This window comes from Enhydra lutris, unplaced genomic scaffold, assembly GCF_002288905.1.
Source record: "Enhydra lutris kenyoni isolate GAN:26980312 unplaced genomic scaffold, ASM228890v2 scaffoldscaffold20, whole genome shotgun sequence".
Classification (NCBI taxonomy): Eukaryota; Metazoa; Chordata; class Mammalia; order Carnivora; family Mustelidae; genus Enhydra; species Enhydra lutris.
This window is the reverse complement of record NW_019154104.1, coordinates 6,772,498-6,788,797: the sequence shown is the minus strand read 5'-3', so window position 1 is coordinate 6,788,797 and position 16,300 is coordinate 6,772,498. Positions and strand designations below refer to the sequence as shown.

General features: G+C 38.9%; 1 protein-coding gene across 2 annotated transcripts in view; it reads right to left on the bottom strand.

Annotated features, from left to right (window-relative positions):
- LOC111148777 (echinoderm microtubule associated protein like 5) overlaps positions 1–16,300 on the bottom strand; it is a 177,961-nt gene that overhangs the window by 51,001 nt on the left and 110,660 nt on the right. For both annotated transcript variants that reach the window (XM_022505578.1, XM_022505577.1), the window contains exon 22: positions 677–829. In XM_022505578.1, the coding sequence (XP_022361286.1) occupies positions 677–829 (153 nt within the window). The remainder of the gene's footprint in view (positions 1–676; positions 830–16,300) is intronic.

Genomic DNA, 16,300 nt, shown 5'->3' with positions numbered 1-16,300 from the left:
GCCCCCAGGCACCCCTAGAGTTAATTTTCTTAACATTTTTTTTGGATGAACTCTTAGGTGTTCTGTGAATTATAACAAAACGTGTATCAAGTGATAATCTGTAACTATATTTTCTCAAGTATATTATAATTAACAAAATGTTTTCTTTAGTGTAGTGAGACAGTTCAACAGAAAGCAAAGGCCAAAAATTACATACCATATAATTACAGTTTGTGTTTAGCTAAAAACAAATTTTCAATAAGCCCTCTAAATTCAGAAAAAGTGGAAGTAAACTAACATAAGTAAATTTTGCCTTAACATTAGTACTTCCCACATTACGGTGGGTTTTGTCAGAGATAATGAATACACGGAAATTAATAAGCAAAATTAGTGCAACATTTCGAAAGTATTAAGAATATAATGAAGAGAGTCACCCAATCCTTCTATCTTAGAAATGAGGAAATCGAAACTCAGAACAGTTCCTTGGCTTAAGCCTATTTATTTAGTGACAGAATTGTTAAAGTTGGGTATTTTGCCACTGATCTAATACAGGAATTTTACCTTTTACCATACTCTTTTCTAGTAAAAAAAATTGAAATTCTAAGATAAAATAATGGTTAATAAAAATTACATATTGATATATTTGCTCATTGCCACCCCAAGTTGATAATCAAATATGATTTCAATGATATCTTACCTGGTGAAAATCGAATATCTGAAATAATATCTTTTCTATGGTGAAAAGACACAAGATCCTCTAGAGTATCTGCATTTGCCATTAAGAAACTTCCATCATTCAGACCTACAGCCAAAGCTTTACCATCAGGAGAAAAACAGCAACATCTTCCACCTAAAAAGAGATAGAAAGCATATATCAGATGATTTTCTATTTAAAAAAATTATGTGCTTAAGGAATCTTTAATTTCAAAGAGAATTCCTGAATTCATTATGGCTTCAAATCAATATTCAAAAGCAGTCAAGGGATAAAGGCAACACAGTTTTCTACTGAAATCAGTGGTATGAAATTCTAAGCAATAATAAATACAAACCATACCCCTCTTCTGAATGTAACATAAGTACTAATGTTTATCTTAAAAAATTAAGTTAATGAAAAGGAATGAGAGATTTTAATAACATAAAAAGCCAAAGACATGTGGAAATGTTTAGTGGGAGGTTGCTACCTCTGTAGTTTCTATCCAACAAATCAGAAATGTAAGAAATAAATCCATCTTTATAAAAATGCTTTCAAATTTGAAAAAAAATGACAATTTTTTCAAAATTTATTTTATTGGGAAATAAGAGTGGGTTTGTCCTGACAGCAAGGGATATGGCAGATATATTCAAAAGCTCTAAGACTTTTGGTGTCTTGCATAAAATTTGGAGAGGAAGGGATGGGGTATAGCTGTCACAGAATGAAAAGTTACAGAATGAATGGAGAACTAGTCATTTATCATTTAATTATCAAAACATAATGATGAAATCTAGGATTTTTTCTGATATTTAAGAGATGATGGCAACCTGGAGCAGGGTAGCTGGAATGGAGGTGATGAGAAAGGTTAGGATTTGGATATTTTGAAGATAGAGTTGGCAGGACTCTGACTAACTGGGAAGAGCATAGGAGAAAAAGATAAAATCAAGGATTCTTTTTTCAAACAGCGATGTAATTTACCGAGATGAAAAAAACTAGAGGAGGAACAAGTGTTTGGTTTTGAACCCATAAAGTTAAGGATACCTATGAGAAATTCAAGTGAAGACATCAAGAAGGCAGTTTGGTATAATTACACTTCTCTGGAGCTCAAGGAAGAAGACCAGACTAGAGATATAAATATGGGAGACAGTAGCATACAGATAGTAATCACAGTCATGAGCTGGATAAGAGCTTGTTATTAATTTATCGCCCCTCAGCTCCAAATTCACCCTTTTATTTCCTGCTATGTGATACTAGAGCTAGGCCCTGTAGACATTTTTCCTTTTCCAGCTAATTTGATTTTGGCCAGTAGAGGGTACTGGAAGGTCCTTGCAAGGCCAAAGAAGAAGGAAGGGATTGTTCTTTCTTCTGGTGTGCTGGAACTAGATCAGATTAATGATGGGGCAAGGGTAGGTATGAAGGATGGGGCTGGGACTGGAAAACTTCTTCTGCCACCACAGCAAACGATTTCCTAGACCAGGCCTCTGGCAAGTTTCTTTTCTACTGACACCCACATCCTCTCCAAAGAGATTTGAATCTCAGCCTGGGAAAAGAGAGGAAGGGTTCCTTCCTTAATCACCACCCACCAACCCTACAGGTGGCAGCTGCTTTCTGCAGTTGTTACTTCTATACTCCTTAGAATCAATCCTTCTTATCCCTTTTAGTAGTTAATCACCTTTTATTAGTTCAAAACACTTATTCAATATTAAACTTTCCCTATTCCACTTACTAAGGTGGTTTCTGATTCTTGATTGGTATAGAATTGGTACTGAAGTAGTCACAGGAGACAGATCATTAAAGACAGGATTTTTAGAACTGGTTTAGTCATGTCTTTGGGTTAAAGCACAGTGCTGAGCCCTTGTCAATGGGAAATGAGGTCTTAGTAATCCAGGGTATGCATGGGTGTAACAATCAAGTTATTTCCTGCAGTTAACTGTATAGTGTTTCACTGAAGTAAAATGCCCTGGGAGTCCAAGTTCTGCTACCTTTGACCATTTCAAAAATAGTGATAACTGCAAAGACAACGCTGTGCAAAAGATTCCACTGAGGGCATAGGACATTTAACAGAAAGAAGTAACAAGCTTAGATCCTTAAATTCTCAGGAGGAGTCATGGACAGACTAGAGACCATGGGATGATGTTGCTACAAAATTAAACACAAAATTTAATTGTGTATGTTGCAAACTTACAATGTCAGTTGAATTCCCAGTTTCACCAAGTTTCTTACGTGATGGGGCACTGACTGGGAAGGAAAGAACACTGAACTGTGGAATGAGAGTATCTGGTTAGATTCTGACAAAGGACCAGAGAGTAAATATTTTCAGCATTGCAGACCATATGGTCTTTGTCACTACTACTCAACTCTGCTACTGTAGTACAAAAGCAAAATCTAGACAATACATAAATGAGTGGACATGGTTGTGTTCCAATAAAATATTATTTACATAATTAGGAAGTGGCCTGGATTTGCTGTCCTCTGCTATAGAGAAAGGAATCCAAAAGCTTAGGGAGTAAGAATGTTGAAGTAGATTTTTCATATGGAACCTGTATACTTGTCCACCAACTACATTGCCCCCAAAAGCTAAACAGTCCCTTTACAAAAGCATTAAGGAATTCATTTACTAAGGGCAACATCTACATCTTTGAAAAGCCTCTGTGATGTTCTCCTATGTAGATCAGGAAGGGAGAGGTTTCCATTAATATGGGCTCCTGGATTCAAAAGGGATCATCTAGGAAAAGCAGAAGCCAAGTAGCAGTACTTGAAAGAGCAGATTATTTTACCAAAAAGGGCAGCAGGAATGTCTTAATAATCAGAATGCTTTAGCCTGTGGAGATTTCTGTTGGTGACTAATCAACATGGTATCTGCAGGAATGAAATAGATGAGAGTAGGCTACTAGATTAGTGTCTGATCCATATAACGAAAAAACTCCTAACCTGGTGACTAAAAAACCTGACTTCTGTTACCATAATGGAAAGTCACAGATTCTCAGCCTGTTTTTAGAGCTGAGCCAATTCATATACTCAGAGCCCCATGATTAAAGGGAAGGCTAAGTCCCATCGAGGAGGGCCCTGTAGCTATGCCACAATATATTAAGTAAATCTTTTTCCAACAATCAGTGGTCACAAATGACTCAACTGAAGAAAAGGAAATACTCAAATGTTCAGGAATTAGTAAACAGGGGCTCTGACCTGACACTAATTCTGTGGATTCTATCCAATTCCTGAATTGTAGCAGATATACTAAGGTGGATTTTATTTTAATGTTTCTAAAGATTTGTTTATTTGAGAGACAGAGAGACAGAGATCCCCACCACACTCTTTCTCTCTTTCTCTGGGGCAGAAGGCGAGGAAGAGAAGCAGCCGTCCTGCTGAGTATAGAGCTTGATATGGGGTTCGATTTCACAACCCTGGAGATCATGACCTGAGCTGAAATCAAGAGCTGAATGTTTAACCAACTGAGCTATCCAGGCACCCCTAAGATGATACTAACTGTGGATAATAAATTTAATCAGGTAGCGATGCTGACGAAGGTACTCTTCCAGATCTTTACCAGCACACACACACACAGCCCCTAATATTTGGCATGCAGTTATTTCCCTGGTTAGTGCTTTTTTTCTCCACCCCCAGTTTGTAAGGACCACCACAGCAGTCTGCTTTTACCTGGCTTGATTCTGTGCACACCTTCAAAGCCTTGCCTCAGGGCTATTCAACTCTCCTGTTCTTTTTTGTTTGTTTGCCACAATATAGTCCACAGAGATCCTGATCATCTTGACATTCCACAAAACATCTCAATGGTCCACTACATTGATGACATTATGCAGAATGGATCTGGGGAGCAGGAAGCAACAAGCACTTTAGGTGTCTTAGATGTAAGTGAGTCAAGAGAGTGGAAGATAATTACCACAAAAATTAAGGGGCCTGCCACCTCAGTGAAGCTTCTGAGGATCCAATGATATGGAATATGTCAAGATACTCCCTTTAAGGTGAAAGGCTGCTACACCTTCCAAAAACTACCACAAACAAAAGGAGTAAAATGCTTGTTATGCCTTTTAGAAGCCTATACATTTGAGTGTCATGCTTCTACTCATTTATCAAGTCACTTAAAAGGCTTCCAGGGGACCAGAACAAGAGGGGCAAGCTGATCTTTCACTTGGGCCTTATAATGTAGCAAATTCAATGATATTCAAAGTGTCTATGGTAAACAGGGATGCTATCTGAAGCCTCTGGAAAGCTACTAAAGGAGAACTATATTGTAGACCTCTTAGATTTGAGAAAAATCCATACCCTCCTTTACAGATAACTATTTTCCCTTTGAGAAGGTGTTTTGGCCTTGCTACTAGGCCTTGGTAGAGAGTAAATGCCTAGCTATCAGGTTACTGTGTGTCATAAGCTTCCTATCATGAATTGCAAGTTACATGACCAACCTAGCCATAGACTGGGTGTGCAGAGCAGCAATCTATGATCAAATGGAAATGGTATATAAAAGACCAGTCTTTCACAAGATCCGGAAGTCAAGAGTAATCTGCATGAACAAGCAGCTCAGAATCCAACAATAATCCCTGCTACAATCTCTCTTCTCTCTCTCAATCTATACCTATGGCCTCATGGTTATTCATTAATGATCAGTTGGCTGAGAAAGACAAAACTTGAGCCAGATTTACAGATGTTCCTCTACAGTAGATGTTGGTAGCCCCACTCAGGGATAACCCTGAAGGATAGCAGTAGAGGTAAAATTTCAAAATGGGCAGCACTTTGAGCAGTACATTTGGTTTTCCACTTTTGTGGTGAGAGATGACCAGATGGACAAATTTACACAGACTCACTACCATCTGTTAACTATTTGGATGATCAGTTGAGGACTGGATTCTTTCAGGATTAGAAGATTAGAGATTTGAGACAAGGAAATCTGGAAAATGAAACTTTCAGAAAGGGTAAAAGATGTGAAGATTTTTGTGCCCTACGGAATGCCCAACAAAAAGTGTCCACTAAGAACAAAAAAATATGAAATGGGTAGCAGAAGAAGGAAGTCAGAGATATCAACCACAGCCCATAACCAGTTATGGAAATAAGGACTATACAGAAATGCTTATTATGTGTATACATAAACTATTTACCTTTTAAAAAATATTTTATACAAATTTGTCGGTGGTTAGACTTTACCATTTAGTCTTAAGGTAACAGAATATTCAGTAAGACTATGACTAAATTTGATAGTAATGAACATAGTCATCAATGGATACAGTGACTGTTGGAACTATGTGTCTTCTAATTTGGGGGAGAGGGTGAGAATTTCTTCACTTGTACCAGCCGTATCTGCATCTGTTTGGTTAGAAACTTTTTGGGTAGGGATGCCTGGGTGGCTCGGTTGGTTAAGCCTCTGCCTTTGGTTCAGGTCATGATCCTAGGGACCTAGGATCAAGTCCCGCATCGGGCTCCTTGGTCAGCGGGGAGCCTGCTTCTCCCTCTGCTTGCCACTCCCCCTACTTGTGTGCTCTGGCTTTCTTTCTGACAAATAAATAAAATCTTAAAAAAAAAAAAAAAAAAGAAAAGAAAAAAACTTTTGGGGTAGAACATAAATAAAGTTTCTGGTCCTTAGCCAGAACATCAAGTGGTTGGAGTTATTTTGGTTATGGGGTAACCCAAACCTTCATTACCAAATGATGTGAAATCTCAGTATCTCTACCTATTTCTTTTTCCTGGTTGCTGTTCCATTAAGTTTTACCATTGGTCATGATAGACCATGAAACATCCCGGTGAATCCCTCTGGGTTCCAGATACAATCCCCTTTGCCCTTAGCATGTAGGAAAACTCAGATTCCTCTCTGCAATTGGGATCAATCACTCCAGCCAGAGAGTAAGAGGCCTTTACTCTGCTTGTTGTTTCACTGGCATAAGGAGCCCAACATGACCAGGTGGCAGTCTCACCTTCCAGTTCAGAGAAAGCATTATGTCCTCTGATAAAGGAATTCTCCCTGCTCTTGGGAAATAAGACTAAATCAGCAGAGCTCAGTACGTTAATTCTGTGGTTATAACAAAGTTCAAGTATTTGTAAAAAGATACATATGGATGCTAATTACACAAAGGGGTAGTCTGTGCCAGTTATTACTTTATTGCCTTTTAGTTCTAAATTTACTATTCTTGCCGCCCTGTAGAAGGCTTTTTGCCTTTTGCCAGCTAACTGATACAAGCCTTTGCCAATAGAGGGTGCTAGAGAGACACTACAAGTTCAAAGCAGGAGAAAGGGACTCTTCTTACAGTGTTAGATTTTACCTACTGAGCCAGAGCACTGATATGTGGGGAGCCTGGAGCATTCCCCAGTGGGGGCAGTACTCAGAGTCCCCTAGTGAGATTCCCCACCATCACAGTAAGGGCCCTAATGATTCAGCTGTGATTTTCAGCCTCTAGCGAGATGCCCTGTTAAGATAGCAGCATCCCTCACTGTAAAACAGCATTTTCCCTGGGTTAAGCTCTTCTCCAAGCAGTGGTCTCACCACCAGCTCTGGCCTGCACCCTCTGGCAAGCTTTTCCGTCACCAGTGACCACTCTTTCTCTGTTCCACTGAGGCCTACACTCTTCGGCAAGCTTCTTCACCACTGACAGACGGAGTGTTAGGATGGGACTCACAGTCTTTCCAAACATGTCTGCATCTCCTTTAAATTCTTTCTTTGTTCATTCTCCCTCAGCTAATTAGGCCTAGTAGCCGTATAGCCTGTCTTCTAACTGTACAAAAACCGATATAATCACACAAAGTGTAAGTGAACAAATGAAACAGGAAAGGCCAGGGGAAACCTAGTAGCATTTCTATATGTAGAGAGCAGGAAGAAGAGGGAGAGTCAGTTAAGGGAAGGAAAAAAAAAAAAGAAGTTAATAAAGTAGAGGGGGAAAAAGACATACATGGGTTTCAGAGCCAAGTGAAGAATGCCTTTCAGAAAAGAATGCATTACATCAAGAACTACTGTGAGGTACATACGGGAAGGAGCCAGAGCTGACCAAGAGATTGGCAGCAGTTTCAACGAACCAAAAGCCTAACTGGAGTGGTTTGTGAAGCAAATGTCATGTGAAAACAGAGAAGTGAGCATCACCTGTGTGGAGCAGTTCTGCCACAAAGGACAGTAGAGAAACAAAAGGGTAGTAAGACTAGTTATCACAGCAACTGAACATTTTATTCAACCCTATTCAGCTGGTTGGGGGCAGGCATAGAGTAGGGGGAAAGCTGAGATTGAGTAAACATTAATATAATAAGCATCCTTTTAAATGCATAGCTGAGCTCATTAAAAACTAAGAAAAACTCCCCAGGCATGAAAAATAAATAGAGGGCAGAAAACTATAGTAAAATAAAGCCAAAGCTGCCCGGCTTGGGGACTAGTCTTGCTCCTGGGCCTGCTGGATAAAAATAGAATCTTTGAAGGATTATACAGTCATTGTATTCATACAGTACTGGTTTTCAAGTTCTAGGTTACTTTTAAGTTCCAAAATACCAGTACTGAAGATGTAAGACATTATTTCCAAATTGTAAAATAATCTGATAACTAACTGCATTGTTAGCATCTTAAGTTATCTAGAGTTATATTATTTTCCTACTTCTCTCAAGCTTTATGGAGATGACAGTCAACTAAGCAGTTTCAACTGTATGAATAATACTTATTCTAGTTCAAAGGCTTTTTCTACAAGTGAATGTGAACACTGGATTGGCTTCCTAGAGTTTTGCCATTACAAATTACCACAAACTGGGTGGCTTAAAACAAAACAAAAGAAATCTCTTTTCTCACAGTTTTGGAAGCTAAAGTCTGAAATCAAGGTGTTGGCAGGAGTATGCTCCTTCTGAAAGTTCTAGGAAGGAATCCTTCCTTGCCTCTCCTTGGCTTCTGGAGTTTGCCATCAGTTCTCCGTGCTCACTGGCTTGTACATGCATCAGCTCAATGTCTGCCTCTTACCACACCACATTCTCCCCTTGTATCTGTGTTTCTGGGTTTCACGTAGCCTTCTTGTAAGAACACATACCAGCCATTTAATATAGAGCCCATCCTAATCCAGTAAGACCTCAGAGAATCCCTACAGGTAAAGAAAGCCCAATTAAACATACACTTACAATCCAAATTTTCAAGCACAAAAGAAAATGGTACATCAGGAGGGGTCAGCATGAAAACAACCCCTAAACACCAGAAAGAAAAACACAGCTTAATCAGATCCTAAAGGGTGTCAGATAATTAGATTTTATATTCTTTATCTGATAGGTAAAGATAAAAGACATAAGAGAGAAAAGCTAAAAGATTAACAAGAAATGATATGTTATAAAAAAAAATCTAAGGTAATTTGAAAACAAAATTTCTAAAAATGAGAATTCTCAGAATCAAATACCTAAAAAGTTACACAGCAGATGTAAAAGAGAAAGCTGTTAATTACTCAGCCATCAGAGAGAATGAAATCTTGCCATTTGCAATGACATGGATGGAGCCAGAGAGCATTATACTAAGTAAAATAAGTCAAAGAAAGAAAAATACCATATGAGTTCATTCACATGTGGAATTTAACAAAAATAAGCAGAGAGAAATAAAGAGGGGCAAACCAAAAAACACACTATAGAAATAAGATCACACAAGACAAAAGTGCATATATGAAAAAAGACATTGTAGGCAAATGGAAACCAAAAGAAATCTGGGCAACCATACTTTTATCAAACAAAAGAGACTTTAAAATAAAGACTGTAATAAGAGGCAAAGAAGGTCAACACATAATGATAAAGGGGTGAATGCAACAAAGAACATAACACTTGTTAATATTTATGTACCCAACAGAAGAACACCTAAATATATAAAGCAAAGATTAACAGATCTAAAGGGAGAAGTAGACAGCAATATAATAATAGTAGGAGTCCTTTAATACCACATTCACATCAATGCATAGACCATCTAGACAGAAAATTAGTAAGGAAACACTGGCCTTTAATGTCATGTTACCTGAGATGGGCTTAATAGATAGTTACAGAAGATCCATCCAAAAACAAGAGAATATACATTCTTCTCAAGTGCACATGGAACATTTTCTAAGACAAATCAATGTTAGGCCACAGAACAAGTATTAATAAGACTAGGAGGACTAAAATCATATCAAGCATCTATTCCAACCACAACAGTATGAAACTAGAAATTAATTACATAAAGAAAACTGGAAAATTTGCAAAAACACAGAGATTAAACGACATGCTACTAAACCACCAATGGGTTAAAGAAGAACTTAAAAGAGAAATTAAAAAAAATACTGAGATAAACAAAAATGGAAATGTAACTTAACAAAATTTATGAGATAGAGTAAAACAGTTGTAAGAGGTAAGTTCATAGTGATAAATGCCTACCTCAAGAAACAAACAAACAAAAAAATCTGAACTAAACAACCTAACTTTACACCTGAAGGAACTAGGAAAAAAAAAAAGAACTGAAGGCCAAAGTTAATAGAAGAAAGGAAATAAAGGGGGCGCCTGGGTGACTCAGTGGGTTAAGCCACTGCCTTCAGCTTGGGGCGTGATCTCAGGGTCCTAGGATCGAGACCCACGGGGGGAGGGGGTGTCTCTGCTCAGCAGGGAGCCTGCGTTTCTCTCTCTCTGCCTGCCTCTCTGCTTTCTTGTGATCCTTCTGTCAAATAAATAAAATCTTTTTTTAAAAACAAAAGGAAATAAAGATTTGAACAGAAATAAATAGAGATAAAAAAATAGAAAAATCAATGAAACTAAGAGCTGGTTCTTTGAGAAGACAAATAAAATTGACGAATCTTTAGCTAGACTCACCAAGAAAAAAGAGATGACTCAAAATCAGAAGTGAAAGAGATGTTACAACCGATACCACAGAATAGAAAGGATCCTCTCTGATATGAGGAAGTTGAGAGGCAGAGTCGGGGATTTGGGGGTAGGGAAGGAATAAATGAAACAAGATGGGATCAGGAAGGAGACAAACCATAAGTGACTTGTAATCTCACAAAACAAACTGAGGGTTGCTGAGAGGTGGGGGGTATGGATAGGGTGGTTGGGCTATGGACATTGGGGGAGGGTATGTGCTATGGTGAGTGCTATGAAATGTGTAAGCCTGATGATTCACAGACCTGTACCCTGGGGCAAATAATACATTATATTACATATAAAGTATATACATGTATTTAAAAAAACAAGGAAAGGATCCTAAGAGACTACTATGAACAAGTATTTGCCAACAACTGACAACCCAGAAGAAGTGGATAAATTCCTAAAAAACATACAACCTGCCAAGACTAAATCATGATGAAACAGAAAATCTGAACAGACTCTTACTAGCAAGGAGATTAAGTCAGTCATCAAAAATCTTCCAATGAATAAAAGTTCAAGAGCAGATGGATTCACTGGTGAATTCTACCAAATACCTAAAGAAGAATACCAATCCTTCTCAAACTCTTCTGAAAAACAGAAGAGGGAAGAAATTTTCCAAACATATTTCACAAGGCCAACATTACCTTAATACCAAAATCAGACAAGATGCCACACACAAAAAAATTACAGGTCAATATCTTTGATGACCACAGATGCAAAAATCCTCCACAAAGTGTTAGCAAACTGAATTCAGTAATACATTAAAAGGAACATACAGCATGATCAAGTGGGATTTATTCCAGGGATGCAAGGATGGTTCAACATATACACATCAGTCAAAGTGATACACTACCATTAGCAAAATGAAGGAGAGCAGTGCCTGGGTGGCTCAGTTAACCAACCAAGTCTTGATTTCAGCTCAGGTCATGATCTCAGGGTTGTGAAATTGAGCCCTAGGCCAGACTCCATAAGATTCTCTCCCTTCTTCTTCTGCCCTCCCCACAACCTCTTTCTCTCAAAAAAAAAAAAAAAAAAAAAGATAAAAATCATGATCTCATCAGATGCAGAAAAAGCATTTGACAAAATTAAACATCTGTTCCTAATAAAAACTTTCAACAAAGTGGGTAGAGAAGGAGGCTACCTCAAAGTAATAAAGGCCACCTATAACCAGCGCACAGCTAACATCATACTCAATGCTGAAAGGCTGACATGTTTTCCTCTAAGATCAGGAACAAGGGGCACCTGGGTGGCTCAGTGGGTTAAGCCTCTGCCTTCGGCTTGGGTCATGATCTCAGGGTCCTGGAATCGAGCCCCACATCAGGCTGTCTGCTCAGCAGGGAGCCTGCTCCCCCACTCCGCCCCCCGCCTACTTGTTATCTCTGTCTGTCAAATAAATAAGTAAAATCTTAAAAAAAATAATAAAATTAAGATCAGGAGCAAGACCAGGATGTCTACTCTTGCCACTTTTATTCCCAGCAAGAGAAGGGCAGCAGGGGGTGTGTGTGTGTGTGTGTGTGTGTGTGTGTGTGTGTGTAGAAAAGGCATCCAAATTAGAAAGTAAAACGTCAGTATTTGCAGGTGACACATCACATACAGAACATTCTGACTCCCTCAAAAACTGTCAGAATAAAATTCAGTAAAGTTGCAGACTACAAAATCAACACACAATAATCTGTTGCATTTCTTTATAATAACAAACTATAAGAAAGAAATTAAGAAAACAATCCCATTTATAACTGTATTAAAAAAAACAACAACCTAGGAATAAATTTAACCAGGGAGGTGAAAGACCTATATATTGAAACCTATTAAGACATTAATGAAAGAAATTAAAGACAACAAAATAAATGAAGAGATATTCTGTGCTCACAGATTGGAAGAATTAACATTGTTAAAATGTCCATATCACCCACAGCAAAATACAAATTCAATGTAATCCCTATCAAAATTCCAATGATATTGAGATGCCTGGCTGGTTCAGTTACTAGAGCATGGAACTCTCAACCTCAGGGTAGTGAGTTCAAGCACCATGCTAGGCATGGAGTCCACTTAAAAAATTCCAATGGTATTTTTCACAGAAATAGAACACTCCTAAAGTGTGTATGGAACCACAAAAGACCCTGAGTCGCCAAAGCAATTTTTGAGAATGGACAAAGCTGGAGGCATCACAATCCCTGATTTCAAACTGTATTATAAAGCTACAGGAATTATGGGACGCCTGGGTGGCTCAGTTGGTTAAGCAGCTGCCTTCGGCTCAGGTCATGATCCCAGCGTCCTGGGATCGAGTCCCACATCGGGCTCCTTGCTTGGTGGGGAGCCTGCTTCTCCCTCTGCCTCTGCCTGCCATTCTGTCTGCCTGTGCTTGCTCTCTCTCCCTCTCTCTCTGACAAATAAAGAAAATCTTAAAAACAAACAAACAAACAAACAAAAAAAACCCAAGCTCATAGATACCAAGAATAGATTGGTGGTTATTAGAGTTGTGGAAGGGGTGGGAAAAAATCGGGGTTTGATTATAATTAAAAGCTAAAGTCAGGGAGTACAGGTTTCTAACAGAAACTTCTAAAAATCATTACACAGACAAGTGTGAAAGGTCAGCAATATTTAGAAAATACTTGCTTTATAGATATTAACATTACAGACATTATTAGTTCATGTTACATTTCTATACTTCTGGTTATTCTATAACTTGTTACCATAAAATGAAATCATTTGTTTGGCAAAATTCTCATAGGACAATCTACATTAACTATAATGCCTTTTTTTTTTAAAGATGTATTTATTTTAGAGAGAAAGTGAGTGCAAGCAAGCAGGGGGAGGGGTCAGGAGAGAGGGAGACAGCAACCTCAAGCTGACTTCGTGTTCAGCAGGAAGCCTGACATGGGGCTCAATCCCAGGACCCTGAGCTGAAATCAAGACTTAACTGAGCCATCCAGGTGCCCCTATAATGACTTAATTTTATAAAATGTTAAGCCTCAGCATTGTAATAGCTGTATATTTATTTGCTGAAGAAAACAGTATTTGGTTACTAAATGTTTGAAGGAGATAACTCTTTCATAATATTTAAACCATTAGGACTTCAGTAATTTTGTAGTTAACTAGTATAAAACCACACGTAACTCTTTGAAGTTAAGAAAAATCCATCTACTTTTCTTTTTTTAAGGTTTTTATTTAAATTTCAATTAACAGGCTAATACTAGTTTCAGGTATACAATATGGTGATTCAACACTTACATAGTAACTCCTGTGCTCATCACAAAAAGTGCACTCCTTAATCCCCATCATCTATTTAACCCATTCTCCCACCCACCTCCGTTCTGGATCCTCCATTCTCCATCAGTTTGTTCTCTATAGTTAAGAGCTTGTTTCTGGGTTTTCCTCTATTTCCCTTTGCTCATTTGTTTCTTAAATTCCACATGTAAATGGAATTATATGGTATTTATCTTTCTGACTGCCTTATTTTACTTAGTGTAATATACCCAGCTCCATCCATGTTGTTGCAAATGGCAAGATTTCATTCTTTTTTTCCTATGACTAATATTCCATTGTGTGTATATATATATATATATATATATATATACACTACATCTTCTTTATTTACTCATTAGTTGATAGATAACTTCAACTATAATTTGGCTATCATTTATAATGCTGCTGTAAACTTTGTATGTATTGAATTAGGGTTTTTGTATTCTTTGGGTAAATACCTACTAGTGCAATTGCTGGATCACAGAGTAGTTCTAACTACTGAGGAACCGCCATACTGCTTTTCACAGTGGCTCTACCAGTTTGCAGTCCCACCAATAGTGCAAGAGGGTTCCCCTCACTATTTTCCTTTTAAATCAATGGTGACAAAAATAAAAGAGGAGAATATTTAAAAACAAACACACAGAATTATGTTTTTTCTCCACAACCTAATATGAAGATCTATTCCTAGGAGCAGCCAATAATACTAGAAGATAATTTTTTCCAGGTCTGATACAAGACATAAATCTACAAATTCAGGAAGCACAACAAATCCTAAACAGAATAAGATAAAAATGAAGCACCACACATGATAATGTTATTAACTACAGAACTACAGAATAAAATAAGAGAACAAAGGAAATGAAGGGAATAACTCTCATGCAGAACTCCAGAAGCAGTTAAATTAACATTAAAGAATAAGAGTAAAAAAAAACCAAAAACATAATCAGTAATAGTATACCAAAGGCAGAGAGGGAGATGGCAATAATTCACCCAGAGTGGCAAAACACCATCTATCAAAAATTTTAAAACAATAATAATAAAGCGGAATAAAAATCAGTTTGCATTTTAGGGAGAGTGGGAAGTACAAGCTTCCAGTTATGGAATGAGTAAGTCACAGGGATGAAAGCATATGGAATATAGTCAATACTACTGTAATAGTCTTGTATAGTGATAGATGGTAGTACATTGCAGTGAGCACAGCATAACGTAGAGAGAAGTTGAATTGCTATGTTGTATACCCATAACTAATGTAACATTGTGTGTGAACTATACATTAACAACAAAAAAATAAGCTTGCTTTTTAAGAATTGCAATGTCAGGGGTGCCTGGGTAGCTCAGTCAAAAGTGGCCAACTCCTGGTTTTTGCTCAGGTCATGATTTCAGAGTCCTGGGATGGAACCCCATATCAGGCTATGTGCTCAGCAGGGAGTCTGCTTGATGATTCTCTGTCTCTCTCTGCCCCTCCCCCTGCAGGTGCATGAGCACACACACTCTCTCTCAAAATATAACAATCTTTAGAGGGAGGAGTCAAGATGGCGGAGAAGTAGCAGGCTGAGACTACTTCAGGGGTGCGGGAGATCAGCTAGATAGCTTATCTAAAGATTGCAAACACCTACAAATCCAACGGGAGATCGAAGAGAAGAAGAACAGCAACTCTAGAAACAGAAAATCAACCACTTTCTGAAAGGTAGGACTGGCGGAGAAGTGAATCCAAAGCGACGGGAAGATAGACCGCGGGGGGAGGGGCCGGCTCCCGGCAAGCGGCGGGGCAACGGAGCACAAAATCGGGACTTTTAAAAGTCTGTTCCGCTGAGGGACATCACTCCAGAGGCTTAACCGGGGTGAAGCCCACGGGGGGTCAGCGTGGCCTCAGGTCCCGCAGGGTCACAGAAGGATCGGGGGTGTCTGAGTGTCGCAGAGCTTACAGGTATTAGAACGGGGAAGCCGGCTACAGAGACAGAGCCGAGGAGTGAGCTCTAAGCTCGGGGTTACCTTGAACCGGTCGCAGGCTCGGTCAGCTCGGAGCGCGGCCGGAAGCAGGGTGACGGGAGTAAATCGGCGCTGTTCTCTGAGGGCGCACTGAGGAGTGGGGCCCCGGGCTCTCGGCTCCTCCGGGCCGGAGACCGGGAGGCCGCCATCTTCATTCCTGCCCTCCAGAACTCTACGGAAAGCGCTCAGGGAACAAAAGCTCCCGAAAGCAAACCCGAGCGGATTACTCAGCCCGGCCCCTGGTAAGGGCGGTGCAACTCCGCCCGGGGCAAAGACACTTGAGAATCACTACATCAGGCCCCTCCCCCAGAAGATCGACACGAAGCCCAGCCAGGACCAAGTTCACCTACCAAGGAGTAGTTTCAATACCAAGGAGAGCAGCGGAATTCCAGAGGAGGAGAAAGCAAAGCACGGAACTCATGGCTTTCTCCCCATGATTCTTTAGCCTTGCAGTTAATTTTTTTTTTCTTTTTCAATTTATTTTTCTTCTTCTGCTAAATTTTTTTAACTTTTACCCTTTTCTTTTTTAACGTTTTTTTAACTAGTTTATCTAATATATATATATAT